This window comes from Pocillopora damicornis, chromosome 10 (genome assembly GCF_964200805.1).
Source record: "Pocillopora damicornis chromosome 10, jaPocDami1.2, whole genome shotgun sequence".
Classification (NCBI taxonomy): domain Eukaryota; kingdom Metazoa; phylum Cnidaria; class Anthozoa; order Scleractinia; family Pocilloporidae; genus Pocillopora; species Pocillopora damicornis.
In genome coordinates this window covers 3,260,029-3,281,232 of record NC_142679.1, presented here as the reverse complement: position 1 = coordinate 3,281,232, position 21,204 = coordinate 3,260,029, and the positions used below count along the sequence as shown (strand labels likewise).

General features: G+C 39.4%; 2 protein-coding genes and 1 long non-coding RNA gene across 4 annotated transcripts; 2 read left to right on the top strand and 1 right to left on the bottom strand.

Moving 5' to 3' along the window:
• Positions 1 to 258: 258 nt before the first annotated feature.
• On the bottom strand, positions 259 to 3,017 carry LOC149038491 (uncharacterized). The gene is made up of 2 exons (XR_016180344.1): positions 2,841 to 3,017; positions 259 to 1,223 (listed from the first exon to the last, which is right to left on the bottom strand). It is a non-coding gene; the product is annotated as an uncharacterized LOC149038491 (long non-coding RNA).
• On the top strand, positions 1,927 to 15,413 carry LOC149038490 (uncharacterized). Of its 2 annotated transcripts, none has more exons than XM_089184549.1 (2): positions 1,927 to 2,108; positions 10,390 to 15,413. In XM_089184549.1, the coding sequence occupies exons 1-2, from the start codon at positions 2,054 to 2,056 to the stop codon at positions 14,256 to 14,258; spliced, it is 3,924 nt and encodes a 1,307-aa protein (XP_089040675.1). In that variant the 5' UTR covers positions 1,927 to 2,053; the 3' UTR covers positions 14,259 to 15,413. The 2 variants fall into 2 exon arrangements, with proteins under 2 accessions (XP_089040675.1, XP_089040674.1); XM_089184548.1 differs by lacking the exon at positions 1,927 to 2,108 and adding an exon at positions 5,081 to 5,293.
• Positions 15,414 to 16,874: 1,461 nt separating this feature from the next.
• Positions 16,875 to 21,117, top strand: LOC113684722 (uncharacterized). Its single transcript, XM_027202115.2, has 2 exons — positions 16,875 to 17,589; positions 20,076 to 21,117. The coding sequence occupies exons 1-2, from the start codon at positions 17,520 to 17,522 to the stop codon at positions 20,510 to 20,512; spliced, it is 507 nt and encodes a 168-aa protein (XP_027057916.1). The 5' UTR covers positions 16,875 to 17,519; the 3' UTR covers positions 20,513 to 21,117.
• The last annotated feature ends 87 nt before the right edge of the window (positions 21,118 to 21,204 follow it).

Below are 21,204 nucleotides of genomic sequence, written 5' to 3'. Positions count from 1 at the left end.
TGGTCTAGTCTTAAATACGGATGAATTGTCCCCACTCAAGTGGTTGTTCTCTCACATCGTGTGAATCGTTTAGGCTCATTTTTGGGAAACTTAGCTTGGTTTTAGTTCAGCTGCTCAGCCCTCCACATAATCTTTTCCAAGATAAGTCTGTGAGTAATGCCAACCAAACGAATCCACTGGAAGCAACACGCTATGAATTCGCGAGTCCGGACGCCCCGATCACCCCGAAATTCTACAGGCATGTAACCGTGGTCGAGCGTAATTGCGTTAATCATTTATTTAAAAACATCCAAACGCCTACGGTACTACACATGAGTAGGAAAATACATATTAGAGAACTAAAACTTACAAATACACTCATAACAAAGGAAAATATTTACCTTAATGGTGCATAGCATAACGAGAAGCTGCCTCTTAAAATGTGGACAAAAAAATTGATCCACAGGACCTAATTTATACACAAAACCTGACAAATTACTCGATATATTTTCGTAACATCACGCAACAGTACAAACATCAATCACAAGTACACGATACAACAAATGAAAAGTATAAACACTCGCATTTAATTAATACGTAAACGAAGTACACACAGAAAATTATTTCTCAATAACTTTTGCGATAACAATGCATCACAGTCAATTATGTTACTTTTTGCTCGTGTTCCTCATTCCAGCGTCTTGTATATTGAAACGGAATTAAAGGCCGCCAATTTCAGCCTAAAGGTTTGCCGAGAGCCTCGGGATGAGGCGTTATTAGGACACGCGGTACTCAAACCGTTACAGCTTCCAAATTATGGTTCAATTATTAAATCTCGGGGTACACACCCTTGCACGGTGAATGTCGCCACAGTTTAAGTTGCCGGACGTCAAGGGCAATGAAAACATATTTTTCTTCTAAAGTAATCTTTACACGAAAAAGATCTTTCAAACATCGGACTTTTTAGTTTCTAGTTTATTACATTACTATTCTTTGACAAAAAATATAGAGTTCCGCAGGTTCCGCAGGTTCCGCAGGTTCCGCAGGTTCCACAGGTTCCACAGGTTCCGCAGGTTTCGCAGGTTCCACAGGTTCCACAGGTTCCTCAGGTCCCACAGGTTCCACAGGTTCCACAGGTTCCACAGGTTCCGCGGGTTCCATAGGTTCCGCGGACTGCCGATGCGTAGTTTAGTAACACCCGCCCTCAGCGAGATAAACTATGAAAGACGCTGACGAAAGGTCCCCTGAAAGAAAACGAAAGTGCTTACGTTTGGACAAAACATTCTCACTAAAGCGTGATGCAAAAATAACTGGGGCGTAGTCGATGACAACCCATATCTCCATTACACAGTTGTATTACATTACATTACATTTAGACGGCCATTTTTTTTGAAAGCAGAAGATCTACGATCTAACAAATATTTCCATCTGAGTAAGAGAAAGCCTATAAGTTCTCATAGAAAAAAAGATAAAACTATTTTGGGAAGTCACGTTTACAAAGAGGTGATCAAAAGTTCGTCGTGCTCAGAGATTTTTCGTGAGATTTTTCCTCTGGCACTAAACTGTTTACATGAAGGAGGGCAAGGACGCTTAACCTTATGGTTGCGTAAGCACTTAATATCTACCCGCAAAAAGATTGAAAATTCTGAGTCTTACATGAAAAACTAGAATCTGATTGCATTGCCGTACACAAACGCACGGGATGTTGGAGATCAGTTTAAATTGAGAACGTAAATTGATGACCCTTTTCTTAACGAAGGTTTCTGCGATTTCGGTGTAAAATACTGAGTTATATTAAGCTTGATATATAATGCCGGCTTCTTACTGCATAACGTATCGAAACTGCTTACTCAAGAAAATATTTCGCAAAAAAAAAAAAAAGTGTAATAAATACTCCACCTTCAATTGAGTTCTATTTTTAATTCACTTTGTAATTTAGCGCAGTTTGCAAGAGTCACGGGTAATAGCTGACTACTCAAGCATAAAGTAAGAACTATAAAACCCGGGTAGTAAACATGAACTGTGCATAGGAAGGAAGGTTCGATCACCTTCCAGAACTCGCAAGTCGCGGAAAATGAAAGAGTTGGCATCAGTTTTTGTGTTTGTAGCCCTTTTCTTCTTATCATGCTGTAAGTATATGAAGTGTTTTAGTGTAATCGTACTTAATTGGTCTATATGAGTCGCCTGTTTACGCCGTATTTCCTAAAGGGTCAATCATCCTTTTCCGTGTGGCTATACCGAACTCATTAGTACGTGCTTTATTCCTCCTTTACGGTAGACCTCTTCAGTTCAGAAAGTCTGATTTGCTTTACTTTAAATGCTGCATTGAAAAAAAAGGAAGATATACGTGAACCAGTTTTCTGATAATTTCTTATGGATGCGCACATTTGAAAACGAAGTTTTTTTGGGAGGCCTCGCTAATGGTCGTTGCAACTGGTTTTTACCCTTTCATTGTAAGAAGTCGATTAAGTACATTTTCGTGGCTCGAGTTTTCTTAACGAAAAACTTGCAGTTTCGAGAAATGCTACAGCCGCCGAATGGTTGACAATCGTCGCTAACTGAAAAAGGGAAGCTACTTCCAAACAGTTCTTAGCTTTTTCTCGGTTCGAAAACATTCAGTTTTCATTTGTCAGTATCTTTTAGTAACTAACACATTCTAGCGGCTCCCGGCTAATGGACGAACACGCGGCGAAATTTTGTTGATGATTATCTTAAAAATGGACGTTCTATTTTATTTCCTGCTTATGCCTGAATGATGGCCGGGTTCCTTCATAGGAAATTGGAAAAGCTCAACTTAAGAGAAACTTAACACCCAGATCAGAGACGATTATCTCGCAATTTAAATAAATTAGAACTCTTACTTTCGATTCTGCTCACTGTTTTGTTTCCAAAAACGCCTCTGTTGACCAAAGTTCAGTCAATTAGGATGGAAGATGTAGTTAAAACCATTTTTCTTGTTCGTTTCCTTTTTTAAGGAAATAATCCGTTTATAGCTCGTTTCAACGGGAAATCCCCTGCTCTAAACCGCTCACTGCTTTTTTTCTTTCATAACCGCCTCTATTGACCAAAGTTCAGTTATTAGCATGGAAGATGTAGCTCAAATTATTATCATGTTTTTTTTTTGACAAAGAAACCCAAAAAAAATCAATTGAACGGGAAATTCCCTGCTGCAGATTTGAACAAAATTTGACACCTCTTGTCTTGATTACACAATCAACTTTATTTTCTTTTCCTCTGCTTCTATTTCGTGTGAAAGAAGTAGACTTCATCGCGTGTTACTAAACTGCGTATCAGCAGACCGCGGAACCTCCGGAACCTCTGTGAATATGGAAATAAGTTTACGCTGCGTATTGGGTGAAATATAAGGATTTGCATGGAAATGAACCTTCGCGCTCTCAATCTTTAAAATGTCTGGTCTAGTTTTGAACAAAGATAAATTGACCCCACTCGAGTAGTTGTGTATTTTTGCATCGTGTGAGCTGTTTGGGCTGATTTAGGGAAATTTAACTAGACCGTTAGTTCAGCTGCTTAGCCTTCTACGTAATCTTTTCCAAGATATGTCTGTGAGTATTGCCAACCAAACGAATCCTCTGGAAGCAAAACGCTTTGAACTCCCCGATCACGCCGGTATTCTACAGGCTTGTAACCGAAATCAAGCGTAATTGTGTTCATATTTGTATAAAACCATCCAAACGCCTACGGTACTAAACATGAGTATGAAAATGTGTATTAGAGAACGAAAACTTACAAATAAACTCACAATAAAGAAAAATTTTTACCTTAACGGTGCATAGCTTTACAACCAAAAAACTACGACGCTGCTTCTTAAAAAGTGGACATAAAAATTGATCCACAGGACTAGCTTTATTCAAAAAACCTGACAAATTACTCGACAATACAACTAAGGAAGAGTATAAACACTCGCACGTAATTAACACGTAAACGAAGTACACACATAAAATTCTCTGGCAAGAAGTTTTGCGATAACAATGCATCACAGTCGTTGATGTTAAGTTTTTCTCGTGTCCCTCATTCCTGCGTCATGAATTAAATGCCGCCAATTTCAGCCTAAAGATTTGCTGAGAGTCTTAGGATGAGACATTACTAGGATATCGCGGTACTCAAACCGTTAGAACTTTCAAATTATTGTTCAATTATTGTTTAAGTTGCCGAACGTCAAGCGTAATGAAAACATTTTTTTCTTTTAAAGTAATCTTCTTTATACACGAAAACGACCTTTTAAATAGCCGACTTTTTAGTTTTATATATTATTTCATTACTATTCTTTGACAAAAAATATAGGGTTCCGCAGGTTCCACAGGTTCCGCAGGTTCCGCGGACTGCTGATACGTAGCTTAGTAACACCCGACCTCAGCGAGATGCAACTATGAAACACGTTGACGAAGGGTCCGCTGAAAGAAAACGAAAGTGCTTACGTTTGGAAAAAACATTCTCGTTAACATTCTCATCAAAGCGTGATGCAAAAATAACTGTCGATGACAACCCATATCTTAAAAAAACAGTTGTATTATATTGCGTGTAGACGCCAATTTGTTGGAAACTATGAGATTGACGTTATAACAAATAGTTTCATCTGAGTAAGAGAACGCTGACAAAAACGCTCATAAAAAAAGATAAATTATTTTAGGAAAGCCCGTTTACAAAGAGGTGATCGAAAGTTCGTCATTCTCAAAGATTTTCGTAAGATTTTTCCTTTGGCGCTAGACTGTTTACATGAAGGAAGGCAAGGACGCGTAACCTTATGGTTGCGTAATCATTCCATATCTACTCGCAAGGAGATTGAAAGTTCTCGATCTTACATGAAAAACTAGAATCTAATTGCATTGGAGTTCACATGCGCGCGGGATGTTGGGGATCAATTAAACTCGACAACATAAATTGACGACCCTTCTCTTAACGAATATGTACTTTCACATGTTTCAACGATTTCGGCGTAAAATCGTTGATACGTAATGCTGGCTTTTTTGCAAGTGTGCCAATGGTTTTCGTAAGAACGTATGGAAACGGCTTACTCAAGGATATATTTCGTGAAAAAAAAATATTCCACCTTCAACTGAGTTCTATTTTTAATTCACTTTGTAATTTAGCGCAGTCTGCAAGAGTCACGGCTAATAGCTGACTGCTCAAGCATAAAATAAGAACTATGAAACCCGGGTAGTAAACATGAAACGTGCATAGGAAGGCAACACCTCAACAAGTAAGGTTCGATAACCTTCCAGAAATCACAGGTCGCACAAAATGAAAGAGTTGGCGTCGGTTTTTGTGTTTGTATCCCTTTTCTTCTTATCATGCTGTAAGTATATGAAGTGTTTTGGTTCAATTGTACTTAATTAATCTGTATAAGTAGCTTGTTTACGCCGTATTTCCTCTAGGATCAATCATCCTCTTCCTTGTGGCTACTGAACTCGTTAATACGTGCGTCATTCCTCCTTTACAGTAGACCTCTACAGTTCAGAAAGTCTAATTTCCTTTGCTTTAAATGCTACATTGAAAAAAAAGAAGATATATGCGTGAACCAGAATTCTGATAATTTCTTATGGATGTGCACATTTGAAAACAAAAGCTTTTTGGGGAGGCTTTGCTGATGGTCGTTGTGGCTCGAATATCCTTAACGAAGAACCTGCAGTTTTGAGAAACGTTATAGCCGCCGGATGGTTGACAATTGTCGCTAACTGAAAATGGGAAGCTGTTTCCAAACCGTTCTTAGTTTTTTCTTGATTCGAAAACATTCATTCTTCAGTGTTTTCAGTTACCAACAAATTCTAGCGGCTCCCAGCTAATGGACGAACACCAGGCAAAATTTGATGATTATTCTTAAAATGGAGGTTCTATTTTAATTCTTACTTAAGCCTGTAGGAATTGGAAAAGCTAAATGTGTTATGAGAGAAACTTAACACCCAGATCAGAAATGCTTGTCTCGCAGTCCAAATTAAAAAGAACTCTCACTTTCGATTCCGTTCTTTTGACCAAAGTTCAGTCAATTAGCATGGAAGATTTTTCTTATTTTTTTTTTCTTTTAAAGAAAAGAAAATCCGTTTATAGCTCATTTCAACGGGAAATTCCCTGCTCTAGACCGCTCACTGTTTTTTTCCGCCAAAAAACGCCTCTATTGACCAAAGTTCAGTGAATTAGCATGCAAGATGTAGCTCAAAAAGGTTTTTTTTTTTACAAAGAAAAAATCCTATTTACAGCTCGTTTCAACGGGAAATTCCCTGCTGCAGACTTGGAAAGAGCTCGACACCTCCTGTCTTGATTACACATTCCATTTTCTTTTCTTTTCCTCCACTTCTACTTCGTTTGAGAGAATTAGACTTCATCGGGTGTTACGAAACTGTGGATCAGCAGACCGCGGAACCTCCGAAAACTCTGTGAATATGTGAATATGCAAATATGCTCACGTTGCGCATTGGGTGAAACATAAGGGTTTGCCATGGAAATGAACATTCGCGCTCTCAATCTTTAAAATACCTGGTCTAGTTTTGAATAAGGATAAATTGTCTCTACTCAAGTGGTTGTTCTTTTGCATCGTTTGAATTGTTTGGGCTGATTTCGGGAAACTTAGCTGCTTAGCCCTCTACATGATCCTTTCCAATATATATCTGTGAGTAAAGCCAAACTAATCCACCGGAAGCAAAACGCTGTGAGTTCGCGAGTCCGGACGCCCCGGTTTTGATCCACAGGACCAAATTTATACACAAAACCTGACAAATTACTCGACATAATTACGCAACATCACGCAACGGTACAAACGTCAACCACAACGTACACGATACAACAAATGAAAAGTAAAAATACTCGCAGGTAGTTAACGCGTAAACGAAATACGCACAGAAGACTGTTTGACAATAAGTTTCGCGATAACAATGCATCACAGTCAATGATGTTATTTTACGCCGGCGTTCCTCATTCCAGCGTCATGTACAATGAAACTGATGGAATGAAAGGCCGCCAATTCCAGCTTAAAGGTTTGCTGAAAGCCTTGGGATGAGGTGTTACTAGGATATCACGGTACTCAAACCGTTAGAGCTTTCAAACTATGGTTCAATTCTTAACACTGGGGGCAGATGACTGCTGATTGCTCTTTATGACATTACATACCCGGCCTTGTATGAATGTCACCGCAGTTAAAGTTGGACGTCAAGGGCAATTAAAATATACTAGAAATCTTCTTTACACCCGGAAACAAACTTTCAAACTGTGTTTAGGCCTTTTTAGCATTATATGTTATTTCATTACTGTTCTTTTACAAAAAATATAGGGTTCTGCAGGTTCCGCGATTTGTTGATCCGAAGTTTAGTAACACCGACTTCAGCGAGACGCAACCGTGAAAGACGCTGACGAAGGAAAACCTTATTTCAAAGACAAATTACCGACTACAAGGAAACGAAAGCGCTTACGTTTGAACAAAACATTCCCATTGAAGCGTGATGTAAAAATAACTAAGGCACAGTCGATAACAACCCATATTTCTGATACACAGTTGTATTTCACTGCATTTAGACGTCAATTGAGTACGAAGCGACTGTATAACAACGATGGGGTTAAATTTTTTTGCCGAAAATTTTCCAAAAAAAGTCATCAAGTTGTTATGAAGAGGGGAAACCGAAACAATAACTGTCCTCTCCTCTCTTGTCTCAGACAAGTATTCGTAAATAATGAAAACTTTATTCCTCGAGGATACTGTTGCACTACAAATCCGTATTGTATAACCAACTATGCCCTTGACGTTTAGTGTAACATAAAAAGCTTGATGATGTTGGTAGGTTTTCCTGTCAGTCAATATACTTTGTTGCTGAGTCCACAGAAAAAGAAGTGTTGCACTGTTATATCAACTGTCATGCTCGTTTGAACATGAGCTGAACTGTTTAAGGTTCATAAAATAGTTATATTAGGCTTGATACGTAATGCTGGCTTTTTACTGCACGTGCATCAGTGGTTTTCGCACAGGTCAGTAAGAACGTATCGAAACTACTTACTCAAGGATATATTTCGAAAAAAAAAAGTGTAATAAATACTCCACCTTCTATTGAGTTCTATTTTTAATTTACTTTGTAATTTAGCGCAGTCTGCCAGAGTCACGGTCATAGCTGACTGTTCAAGCATGAAATAAGAACTACATAACCCGAGTAATAAACATGACTCATGTTAATTTCCTTTTCCTATTGACCAAAGTTCAGTGAATTAACATGTAAGACGTGGGTCAAACAGTTTTTTTTTACAAAGGAAAAATTACAGCTCGTTTCAACGGGAAATTCCCTGCTGCAAGCTTGACACCTCGTCTTGATTACACATTCAATTTTATTTTCTTTTCCTCTGCTTCTACTTCGTGTGAAAGAAGTAGACTTCATCGGGTGTTACTAAACTGTGGATCAGCAGACCGCGGAACCTCCGGAACCTCTGTGAATATGCAAATATGTTCACGTTGCGCATTGGGTAAAATATAAGGATTTGCATGGAAATGAACATTCCCGCTCTCAATCTTTAAAATGCTTGGTCTAGTTTTAAATAAGCATAAATGAACTCCACTCAAGTGGTTGTTCTTTTGCATCGTGTGAATTGTTTGGGATGATTTCGGGAAACTTATCTCGTTTTCAGTTTGGCTGCTAAGCCCTCTACATGATCCTTCCTAATACCGCGTCTGTGAGTAACGCCATACGAATCCACTGGAAGCAAAACGCTGTGAGTTCGCGAGTCCGAACGCCCCGATCACACCCGGCGAAATTATACAGGCATGTAACCGAAGTTACACGCAATTGTGTTCATCATTTACTTGAAAAAACATCCAAACGCCTACGGTACTAAACATGAGTAGGAAATACGTATTAGAGAACTAACACCGACAAATGAACTCACGATAAAGAAAGATATTTAATTTAACAGTGCGTAGCTTTTCAGGCAAAAGACGACGACGCTGCTTCTTAAAAGTGGACATAAAAATTGATCCGCAAGACTTAATTTATACACAAAACCTCGCAAATTACTCAAAATAAATACGTAACATCAAGCACCGGTACAAACATCAACCACAAGTACACGATACAACCTAGTACTGAAAAGTAAAAATACTCGCAGATAACTGACGCGTAGACGAAAATACAATCAAAGAACTATCTGACTATAAGTTTCGCTATAATAATGCATCACAGTCGTTGACGTTACTTTTTGTTCGTGTTCCTCATTCCAGCGTCATGTAAATTGAAACTGAATTCCAGCTTATAGACTTGCTGAGAGCCTTCGGATGAGGCGTCTCTCGGATATTGCGGTACTCAAACCGTCAGAGCTTTCAAATTTTGGTTCAATTATTAACACTCGGGGTGGGACTGCTAATTGGTCCTTATGACATTACATACCTTTGCACTGGGAATGTCAACACAGTTAAAGTTGGACGTCAGGGGCAATGAAAACGAATTTTTCTTTTGAAGTAATCTTCATTATACCCGGAAACAAACTTGCAAACAGTGTTAAGGCCTTTTTAGTTTTATGCTTTATTTCATTACTATTCTTTTACAAAAAATATAGGGTTCCGCAGGTTCCGCGGGTTCCACAGGTTCTACAAGTTCCCCAGGGTCCGCGGTCTGCTGATCCAAAATTTAGTAACATCGACTTAAGCTAGACGCAACCCTGAAGCACGCTGACGAAGGAAAACCAATAGTGCGGCTCATTTCAAAGAAAAATTACCGACTACAAGGAAACGAAAGTGCTTACGTTCGAACAAAACATTTTCATAGAAGCGTGATGTAAAAATAACTAACGTGTAGTCGATGACAACCCATATCTCTAGAGGACAGTTGCATTACATTGCATTTAGACGTAAGTTTAATTATTTGAAAACTGGAGATCCACGACCTAACAAATAGTTTCAACTGACTAAAAGAACGCTTAAAAGTTCTTATGAAAAAAAATGGTGAAATTATTCTAATAAAGCACGTTAAGAAAGAGGAGGTAATCAAAAGTTGGTCCTGCTCAGAGATTTTCATGAGTTTTTCTTCGCTCGACTGATTACGTGAAGGAGGGCAAGGACGCGTAACCTTATTATTCCACTCAATATCTACTCGCAAAGAGATTGGAAGTTCTCGATCTTAATTTAAAAAATCTAGAATCTAATTGCATTGGAGTACACATGCGCCCGGGATGTTGGATATCAATTAAACTCGAGATCGTAGATTAACGACTCTTCTCCTGAAAGATGTGTCTGCACATGTTTCGGCGACTTCCTTTCTAAATTTTGTACGATGATCAAGTATTTATAAATTCAATATCATTGGACGAAATCAAAACAAAGCAAAACGCGTACATTTTAATCGCCAGGAGGCCTTTTCTTTCTGCGGGAAATAGAAAATAATTCAGCACAAGGCTACAATTTCATGACGACATTTCCGTTATCTTTAGGTGCGGAAGACCAAGGGAGTGATTGTCTTTACGTATCTCGTCTCACTGGCAAAGATTCGCCTCAATGTGGCTCTTTTGCTGTGCCCTGCCGGACATTACCACAAGCGCTACTTCTAGTAAACGATGGTGGCAAAATTTGCCTCAATGGAATAAACAGTGAGTCAAATCCATACGAATGTTTGAAAACGGTTGGTCCCAATGGAACGAAATTGAGAGCTGTGGGGAAAAGAGTATCTATACAAGGTGTGTCCTCCCCAGCACACATTTCATGTGGCTTAGTATTTGCATCAAGGTTGAAATATGGCTCTGTCAAGGTTTCTTTCTCGAACCTGGTATTCAACAATAGTAGGTATGGATTAGTTTTCTTTAATGTGCCCTCCTATCATGTCGTCATCTCCGACTGCAAATTTATCAATTGCTATAAGGCCATTTCCATGTTGTGGTATAGAAGTCAGGTTTCTTCTTTCATCAATCAAAAATCTTCACTTGAGGTTACTGATAGCGAATTCCGCAACAACACATACAGCATAGAATTCGGTCCAAAGTTCAAAAACGGTTCCCATAAAGTTTCTACGTCAAACCTTCTTTTCGACAATGGCACGTATGGTCTATTCCTGGTCAATGTGTCCTCCTTTGATATAGTCATCGCCAAATGCAAGTTTTTCAACTTCTCAGAGGCAGCTGTTGGTCTGTTTTGGAATGAGATTAAATACGTCATCCGTGAAAAGAGTAGTCTTGTAGCAACTGATAGTAAATTCCGGTATAATGCAAAATCTATTCTTGTCATGCTCCCTAACGACTTCTTTGACATGACCGTAGCAAGATGTCTTTTCCAGAATGCGAAGGGACGATTTCATGTTATAAATGATGATAGAAGTATAAAAGGTGCCGTGTTTGTCCGTTCCCAAGCTAGTTCCGTTACAACGTATCCTATCCGCGTGTTAGTCTCAATTACTGACTCTATTTTCCAAGACCTGGGTCACAAAGACAACAGCTTCGCTGTATCCGTAAGAGTTGACAACCTCTTTGGCGATGGGAATGTATCATTATTTAACACGTCGTTTCTTAACAACGAAAATTCTGTCTTTGTGCACGGCGGGTTTGGAGTAAATTTGACTCACGTGACGGTTCATTCCACATACGGGTATGCTATCATGGCCAATGCTCCCCCTAAAACATTAATCAAAGCACCAGGTGTAAAGGTCTTCCTTGAAAGGTGTGTCTTGGTGAACAACCGGATTGGCATAAGGATGTCAACGACTACTTGTTTAACTAATACGGACGCCTTTTGTTCAACGGGCGACCAAACGCTTGTTGTAAAAAACAGTCTTATACTGGGAGGTAATGAAACATTAGGCACTGGTGATGCAGTCAGATTTGGAATGAGTTTCCCCAAACAGAACTATAGCCGTGCAGTCTTGAAGCCAAGCAGAGAAGAGGTGTATTTGTCGCCAGACTTTGAAGCAAAACTACTTCTTGAAAACGTTACTTTTCAAGGGTTACATGATTGTGCTCTTTCAGTTAGTGTAGAGAGGAATGTTAGTGGACTAATTTCGGTGAAAAACTGCAGGTTTCTTAACAACACTCAGTTTGTGAATCGACTAGATGAACGAGCAATTGTCCAAATCGAGTTTACGAAAGTCGATCCACCCCAATGTCCGCATAACAGAAAAGGAAACAAAAGTGAGGAACTAATGTGGAGCAAGACATTTGAGTTACCAGTAATATTTGAAGATACTCGATTCGAAAACAACGCTGGTATCGCTGGAACTTTGAACTTGTTAAATGGCAATGCCACGTTGAACAACTGCACCTTTAAAAACAACGAAGGAGTAGCCATGGGAGGTCAAGTGTATCTGAGGACAGGTTTTGGAATTCTAAACATCGTTAACAGTAGTTTCCACCAAACAAGTTCGGCGGAGCGTTACCGTGGATCGAGAACTGGTTGCTTTCTTCAATCTGAGAGCGCTGGTCTGCTGAAAATTGAACAATCTTCTTTTACAGCTGATGACAATAGGCAATACGATCCAATCTTTGCAGCAACGAAAAGCAGTTCCATACTAATAGACGACTCATCCTCCTTTCGATGTCCAAGCGGAAGGCAAATCACTATCGAGAAAATCACCGAAGAAGACGGATTTGAACTTGTGAAGGGAAGTGAAACTTGCTGGATAAGAGTGCAGTATGTCAAATTACTCTGTGAAGAATGTCCAGATGGTTTCTACAGCTTAAAGAGAGGATGGGCCAGTGGCTTCCATGTTCACAAGGAAACCAAGTGCATCAAGTGTCCCTACGGAGCAAAATGTGAGCGTGGAAACGTTTTAGCTCAAGAAAACTTTTGGGGTTCTAAAGTTAATAGAACCTCATCTACTCTGCAATTCATTCCATGTCCATTGGAATACTGCAAAACTCCAGCTGATTCAACTGCTCACGCGTACAATGGTTGCTATGGTAGCAGGACAGGTGTATTATGTGGCGAATGTGCTGAGGGATACAGTGAAGCCTTGTATTCCACGTCATGTCAAAAAAAGGAAAAGTGCCATGAACACTGGTTTTGGTTGGTGAGCCTGATTTACATACTAGCATTTGCACTGTACCTTGTTTTTAAGCCTCCTGTCTTCACGTGGCTGTATCGTCAAGGTGTTTGGTTTAGGAGTACATCCAATTCTAACAGCAGACTGGAAGCACCAAACGGAGATAGCAGAGATAAACACGATGCTGGGTACCTGAAGATCACCTTCTACTTTTATCAAGTTGCCGAGATACTGATGATCACGTCCACAGAGACCACTGCTCACGTCATCCCTTTTGTTACACCAATCGTTGCACTATTTAATTTCCAGGTAAAGAATTTTAAAGGCAGCATTGGATGCCCATTTCCTGGCTTCAATGTTGTCACCAAAGAGCTGTTTTTCTCCTTGAAGTTCCTGGCAACCTTGCTCTCCATTCCCCTGATTTACGCCATCCACCGAGCTATAAGCAGATTCCGCCCCATTCCAAAGCCTTCGCTGAGACTATACCTGGCTGTTGTTCTGGAGACCCTGTTACTTGGATACAAAACTCTCGCGGATACATCCCTTGCTCTTATGCACTGCGTTCCCGTAGAGCTGGAGTGGCGTCTGTTCATAGATGGAAACATTCAGTGCTGGCAGTGGTGGCAGTACTTGCAAATTGTCTTCATCTTGGCATTCATCATCCCCCTTGTACTCGTTCTTTTCTGGGGATCACTGATGCTTTCCAAAGACAAATTGTCCGCCAAAGAGTTCCTGACATCATGCGCATTTCCTCTGCCCTTTCTTTTCATCTGGTTGTTTCGTTGTTGCAAGAGGAAAGAAAATACAAGCCAGTATGAATATCTCCCGGGCAACTCCAAGGATACCGATGACATAAAAAGAGTTCTTTACGACCCATTCCGTACAGCTTCTGATGGTGACCACGGTACTTTGTACTGGGAAAGCGTTCTCGTTGGTCGAAGGTTCCTTCTGCTAACCATTAGCACCTTTATCACCGATCCTTTGACAAGATTTGTCTGTTTAGGAATTGCATGTGTTCTGATTTTGGCGCATCATCTCCTTATGAGGCCATTCCGCGACCGAAAGGCCAACATCTGTGAAAGTCTGTCTCTTGTGAGTCTGACTGCTATCTGCACCTTCAACTTGGCTAAAGTTACCATTATCGCCCAAGGGCTCGAGCCTGCTGGACCGAAGCAAATCCTTTTCCATGCTCTGAGGTGGATCGAGGTTGCCCTGCTTGGTTTCCTCCCAGCCATGGCCTTCATCCTTGTGGTTCTTGTGGCTTTATCTCAAGTCGTTCGCCTGCTGTACCATTGCATGAAGCTTTTGCACCGATCAAACACGATCATTGTGTAGCTGAAGATACTGATGACGGATTAAAAGACGCTTCAATGTCGTAATGGTACTTTTGCTGTTGTTTTTTCTGTTATGTCAGCGTTGTCAGTTTGAGGACATTAAGCTTCATGTAGAGTTTGACTAATTTGATACATCATTATTAATAAGGGTGTTTAACTAATAACTTGAGTAGAAGGATAACATCGGAACTTTTTACAGTAAATTTAAAGTGGCTATTCAAAACACTCCCTTTGATAGTATCTTGGTAAAGGTTCATTAAAAGGTTTAGGAGCCTGTACATATATGCTTTTAAAAGTAGAGAACGAGTTTTTCATTTAAGCTTGGCTGTCATATCAGCGGTGTAAAAGTACTAGGATTTTTTCCATCTTAGTAGAGACAGTTAGATGAGTTTACAAGACAGTTTTCCCAAGATTACGTAAAGAACCACCTCAAATTCGGTGCAAGAATACTGAGTGGGGAAAACTTGATGACAATTTATTATCGGAGATTGCCAGTCTTTGAGCTTACATAATGTAGGTGACGAAGAATTTCCTACAACTTTACCGAAAACCTATTTGGACGAGCACTTGTATAATACTGACCGGGATCAGTTTCCTCTTCTGGAAGCAATTTTAGAGCAGTTTGTTGATAAATTTTGTTTTCTCATACTTGAACTATTGTTAGTCGATTATTTTTTAAGGTTTTAGTCTCTCAAAGGTGTTAGTTTTCGAGATATTAATTAAGGAACGTGAATGCCATGCTCTTGCATCGCGCATTGAAGTCTTAGGCCGTTATTATTACCTGATTATATATTTAGAACCTTGTTTTTTTTTGATTTGTTAAATCAAATTGTATGCGCCATTATTACGCGCTCGCATGCATAGGGAAACCTTAATCCAGGGGACAGCCCTTACGGGAATTGTGAAAGACAAGTTTACTATGTAAGTTACCTATGTAACAATTCTATAGTTATATGGTTATTTCCTTCTACGGCTTATTCTGGATTTTTCTGGATTATAGTTTGTGACCAATGATTTCACATTTCCTCCGGATAGAGGTGTCTCAAATGAGGGGTTCCATCCTATTGAAGTCGATTTCAAGTTAAAAGCACCACTCTGCAACGAAATATTTAGTGTCCCTGTCAATAAAACATAGATAAGCTTGGTCCATTTTGACGCACTTATTTTTTTGTAGTTTATCGTGGAATGGGTTTGATAGAAATCCAAATTTTTGACATTTTTTTTGCTGTAGGTGTGATCAATCAGTCGATAAGCTGTAGAGAATTGTACCTCTAAGAAACAGTCCAAAGGTTCCTTTATGCTGTCAATTAAAGTGTACCGTTTTCTGCTACGTCATCTCCTTTATTTTAGGTATTCAAATCTCATGCGCACCCGGGTCGGTTTCACCCCGTCTAGCGTTGGTCTAATGTAAAAGTTAGCACTCGGACTTCCTTTTATCTTTGTGATCATCGTACAGAGCGCGAGTGATCGTGAGCAGGATAAGAACCACGTGCGCGGAATTTAACGAAGGCGAACGCGGGAAAATAGGGAGTCTTCTGCTTGACGTGCGCGGCTCATGGTGATTGATGCGCACCAATGACTTTTATTCAAACAATTGTTCAGTTGTCCCCAAAACTGATGATTTTCTACTTAGCTTCCCATCGTTTTCTCAGTCTGCAGAACAATCATGATTTTTTCCGCCAGCGATTTTTCCCCTCCTCCCTTGCACTCCACCTAATTAGCCTACCTCCATTCGCGGGAAAAAACTGAAAGGAAAAAAAAATTACTGAGCCTGTTCTTAAGTTAAGAAACTTTTTGCAACGTTTCAAGAGACGGTTTTCATCGTCGAGCGGGGAGGGGGGAGGGGGGGTTGTTGTGTCATGATAAAACTTACCTGATCCCCTTGTAAGATTCTGTCTCTCATGACCTCCCCCCTTAACTCCCCCCCGCCCCTCTTTCATTGGCAGTTAATTTGCAGTCAATTTTTTACATTCCCCCTTTTAAACTACGTTGCCGACAACTGATCCCCCCAAGTAATGGAATCCCGTCCCCCCTTAATTATCCCTGAAGTCATGTGATCTCCCCCAATTTCTCCCCCCTTTCCAACCACGTGGTAAATAATGACCTTTCCCTTATGCTAAACGCACTGTCAAAATATTCGACGATATCCTTTACATACGCAACACAATTCAGTGAGTCTACGACGTTTCGTTTTTTTCTGCATCTGCTTCAAGTTTTTGTGATATTTATCAGATAGTTTCACGCGCTTTTCATCGGCAACGACACCTTCATGTCTGTTTTACGTGCTATTAAAATGTCTTTGTTTTTCCATTATCACTATTATTAATAATTTTACGGAGTTGATAACAATCTTTGCATTTAATTGCAATTGTCCATTTATCTCGATAGATTTTTCCGCGATAGTGACCTAGGAGCAATATAAAGCCATCATTCAGGAAAAGGTTACTCAGCAAACTGCGGACATTATTCTCATAACATGGGTTTGTTTCGAAAAACAAAATCCGGCAGAGAGTGTTAAAATCGACAGCTGCAAAAGAGAAAATGCTTTTCTGATATTTCCGGGGCTTTTTGACAAATTAGCAGATATTAAACTGACCTACCGTGTCAAAATAACCTCACTCGAATTATTTATTATTATCTTATTCCTTTCACTTCATTTCTTCTCGAGCGATATAAGGCACATTGATCGTTTGTTTCTCGAAATCACTTATTTTAAGCCAAACACGTTGCTTGCACATTCTTTTGTCGGAACAGGAAAACTGCGGCTTTCGTTTGGCCTATTTATAACCTGTGCTAGATCAAATTTCTTCCTAGGGGGACTCGTGTTGGTTAAGTGACGTGTAAATAGCGACGTACTATTTTGCAATTTAAATTGCTTCCTGTCTTAAATTTTTTGACAGGCAACGTGAAAGCGATCATTCATTGCGACAGAGGAGTGTTGTAATTTACCTTGGTTTGTGATGAAACACGGGAAGTTCGATCCCAATTTTCACTTTCCTATCGAAACGCCAAGACTTGTTAAATCTTTGGTTACGCTATTGTGACATTGCGACCGAAACATCAGCCTTAGGCCCTCCTTGTTGACTAAAAGTTTAAACTCTGAACGTTTGAACTTGAATCAAGCCGAGAACAGAACGGAAATTGCCATAAAGGAACGACCGCTGATTGATTGTTCTTCTATAATCAGGAAAATCTGTTCAAGGAATAATATGCTCTGGCGAAGACATAATTCGCAGTGATCTGCTGTCATCTAAAGTTCAGCATGAATCACCCATCTGATGAACCCGACGACAACCAAAATTTCCACGATGAAATCTCCTCGACTCTGAAAGGTACGTGGCTGACACAGATACTACTAAATGGTTTAATATTGGCAGCCGTGTTAGATCAGAATAATAATTTTCACTTATAAGAGTGACTGATTTGTAGATTTTAACGTCGTGCAAGCGAACAGAGAATTATTAGAAATTTGCGTGCGCGGAATATGGTAAACAAACGCGTTGTTCACGTCAAATAAAAGTATTTCTTTTGGGATTAAAATGTTTTTTCTTTGCTTTGGTTGAGCCGATGAAAGAGACATCATCTTGAGCCTTTCGCAATAAATTTTCCGTACAAATCCACTTTAGTTTTCCCTAGAACTGATATAAGGTAAGAATATTTCTTTTCATTTTAAGCGAAAACCTGAAGACAACGACAAATGAGCGGTTGAAGAAACCATGCAAAATATGTACAACAATTCTCTGTGTATATTTATTCCTTTTTGATCGTTGACAGAGGTTTCAAAAAGGAATGTTCGCCAGCTATTTTTGTTTCTATGATAAAATGACAAAGCTTCCGAAAAAAAAACTAATTTCTCATCGTTGTTCCACATTTATTTAAAATCACACGGCAAAACAATAGAATGGCGGACGACGGAAAATTAGTTAATGGTTATATTGATTTGCTTTGGATGTTCAATCTATATACAATGGCGTGCGGCAGGATACCTCTAAAATGTAAACGAAGAAGAACGGAAATCTCACGGCTACTTCTTTGAACAGGATTTCAGACGAGTTGGACGGGTACACGAAATTCTGCAAACGCCGCACTTTTTTCAAACTAAAATACATCAAGTGTTTCGATAATAACAACAGGATAATATGCCACAGTAATAGAAGTATATTACCATAACAATGAAGGAATTAAACAAGATATTTTTATATCGAGCGAACTTTCGTCCGAGGTCTGAACAAAGCAAATTTCCGTCGATTCCCCGAATTTGTCAAAGGCGCAGAACGGAAGGAAAAACATAATATAAAAGTTCAGACTGCTGTTATTTTTATTTTATTCATGTATTAGATGTTTTACCATTCATATGCAAATTAAATTTGGAGTAATCGTTTTAAAGAATAATCTAAAATGGTTTTTCAGTGGGAAACCAATGAATATGTCCTTTTTTATTTCGAATTGTGTGACTGTGTTTTCGTTCTCAGATTACACGAGAAACCGAGAATGGCGCGCGTGAAAATCAACACTGTGGTGAACAAATTTTAAATTTATTATTTCATTTCAAAGAGTTGTTAAGAGGATTCAAAGACGTTCATTCGGATAAAGGACTTCCTTTTTTAAGACTAATTTTTATTTATACCAAATATAATTTGGCGATTACTTAATCCACATGTGGTTTGTTCATTTTCATTTCTGTTAATTGGTTCTCGAAACATCTTGGTATTATTGTCAAAATTCTTCTAAAATGCGGAATCAAAATATGTTATCGCGGTGAATTCAGGGCGTGCAACAAAGACATTCAAATTCCAGTTCAAAGTATGAAGAAGAAGTGTTTTACAGCGAGCAAAGTGAAATTACATGACGAGTTCGATTTTCTCAGCGAAATCGGTCACGCACCTTCGGTGGGTGTAAATCTGTTAAGACTTTGCAAGTACTTATGCTTGATTTTTCAAAGCCATCAATATCATAATTACCATGCAAGGCATCTGGAAGGAAATTTCAAATTGGGTGTATACATTAAATAAAGTAATGAGTTGCGATGTAATTTTTAAATATAACTAATGAGCATTACGTAGTCATTCCTTCGAAAACTATTGCGTAATCTACTTTCGAAAGCGAGTACTCTCCTTATCCATAAAGTATAATCTCTTGAAGTTAGTTAGTGCTCTTTGTGCTTGGGATTAAAAACACCATAATAGAATTGTTCCTTGATATTTTGCAATGGCATCGTTTCCGGTAATAAGAGAGGGGGCGGAGGAAGAAGAACGAGTGGGGTGCAGCCGCAGGGACGGTTGTAGCCATGTGTTAGAGACACCATTTCACCTCTTTTCAATTAACTTGTCAAAGAAACGTCAATATTTGTACTTAAATAAATTAGGGTGGGATTACTGGTGAGAAAAAATATGTATTGTAATCAGTTGATATTTGGTGCAAAGTTCATGGGGCCGTTAGATTCGTTGAACCGCCGTCGTTGATTTTGACAACGAGTTTGTGATTGTATGGAGCCCGAGCCGGGGAGGTGACCTAACGTAACAGTACTTCGTTTAGCCTTCCCTTTTGACTAGATTCTGGGGAGGGTGTAGTAACCGAGAGCCCGGGGAAAATGGTTCCTCGTGATAACTACATGGTTACAGAAGTATACTTCGCACTGCATAAGTTTGAATTTGTAAAATGATACTTGTTCTTATTCCCCTTCTACGGGTGTTTGCACATTGTGTGCTGAGGCTCGTGTGCAACGCCCTATATTAGGTCCATAGTATTTAGAAATCTAGACAGACATTTACTTTGCACTCCCTATTCAATTCATTCATTATGTCGTTTTTTCACACAGACGTGGAGATATTTCTCAGTGACCTCGCGGAGGAATCACTTCAGTTACATCTCGAAAAACAAAGAGATGAGCTCCTTGAGAAGGTAATTCAACTGAAAAAGAAGGTCACAGAGTACAAAAACTCTCAGATGGTTACAAATGGAATCAAATCCCCGAGACCCAAAAGAAAAAGCTACCCGTTTGCGGCTGTAAAGGACAGTATGCATACATACGCTGCGCATTTACAAAAAATAAACGTGGATGTGAAACCTAAGCACCCAGGCTCACCCGAGATAAGGCGGTCAGTGGATAAGCCTAAAATGCGCCCGCGCTCCGTGTCGTGTCCCGAAATTCGCTTCACTTTAAGTCATGCGTGGAGGACGTCCCTTCCTAAGGTTCCAGAAAACGAGGAGCTCAAAGTAGATGGAGACAAAGGATCCTTATCAGAGGAAGACTAAATGCTAGTTGCGTCAACAGGTTTATGTACAAATTTCTTCTTCTCGAAATCCAGTCCTCTATGCATGTTGACTCAAAAAGAATGGAAATAGAATTAGCTGCGCTGAATAAAGAGAAAGGACCATTAAATCTTCCAAGAGTAAACAGTTGAAGGCAGAGCATAAGATGTTGTGTTCATTACCTGTGCCCCAGTCTTCCTCGCTGTTCGTGGAACGAACCACAACCGTACGCGAAGTGTCCTGAGATGGTCATAAATGAGTACTAATTGGATAAATTAAACCTGGGAGAGTTTGAAGCCATGGATCCACACTTATTTAAGGTCTTAGTTTCGTTACGGAAGAATAACATTTGCGCTCGAGAGCGACCAGTGAGGTCACGCAGACTGGGTCACGCGAAAAAATAACATTGATATACTGCTGACAAGTGCGAAAGTCACATAAATTAATAAAGTAATAGTGGTAATATAAAACGGAAGTTATCTTAACTTATTTGACTTCGACTTGGAGCCGATCTAATATGGAATGTGTATCTGCTTTTCTACATTTTTATTTATTTGAGAATTCTATTTGCTTGTGCACGTTGGGTAATAAACTCGCTTTCACGCCGAGTGTGCTTACATGTCACTGGATTCTTTGAAATCTTTAATGGTTAAACGTTTCTGACCATATGGATCGACAAAACAAGAAAATCGAAC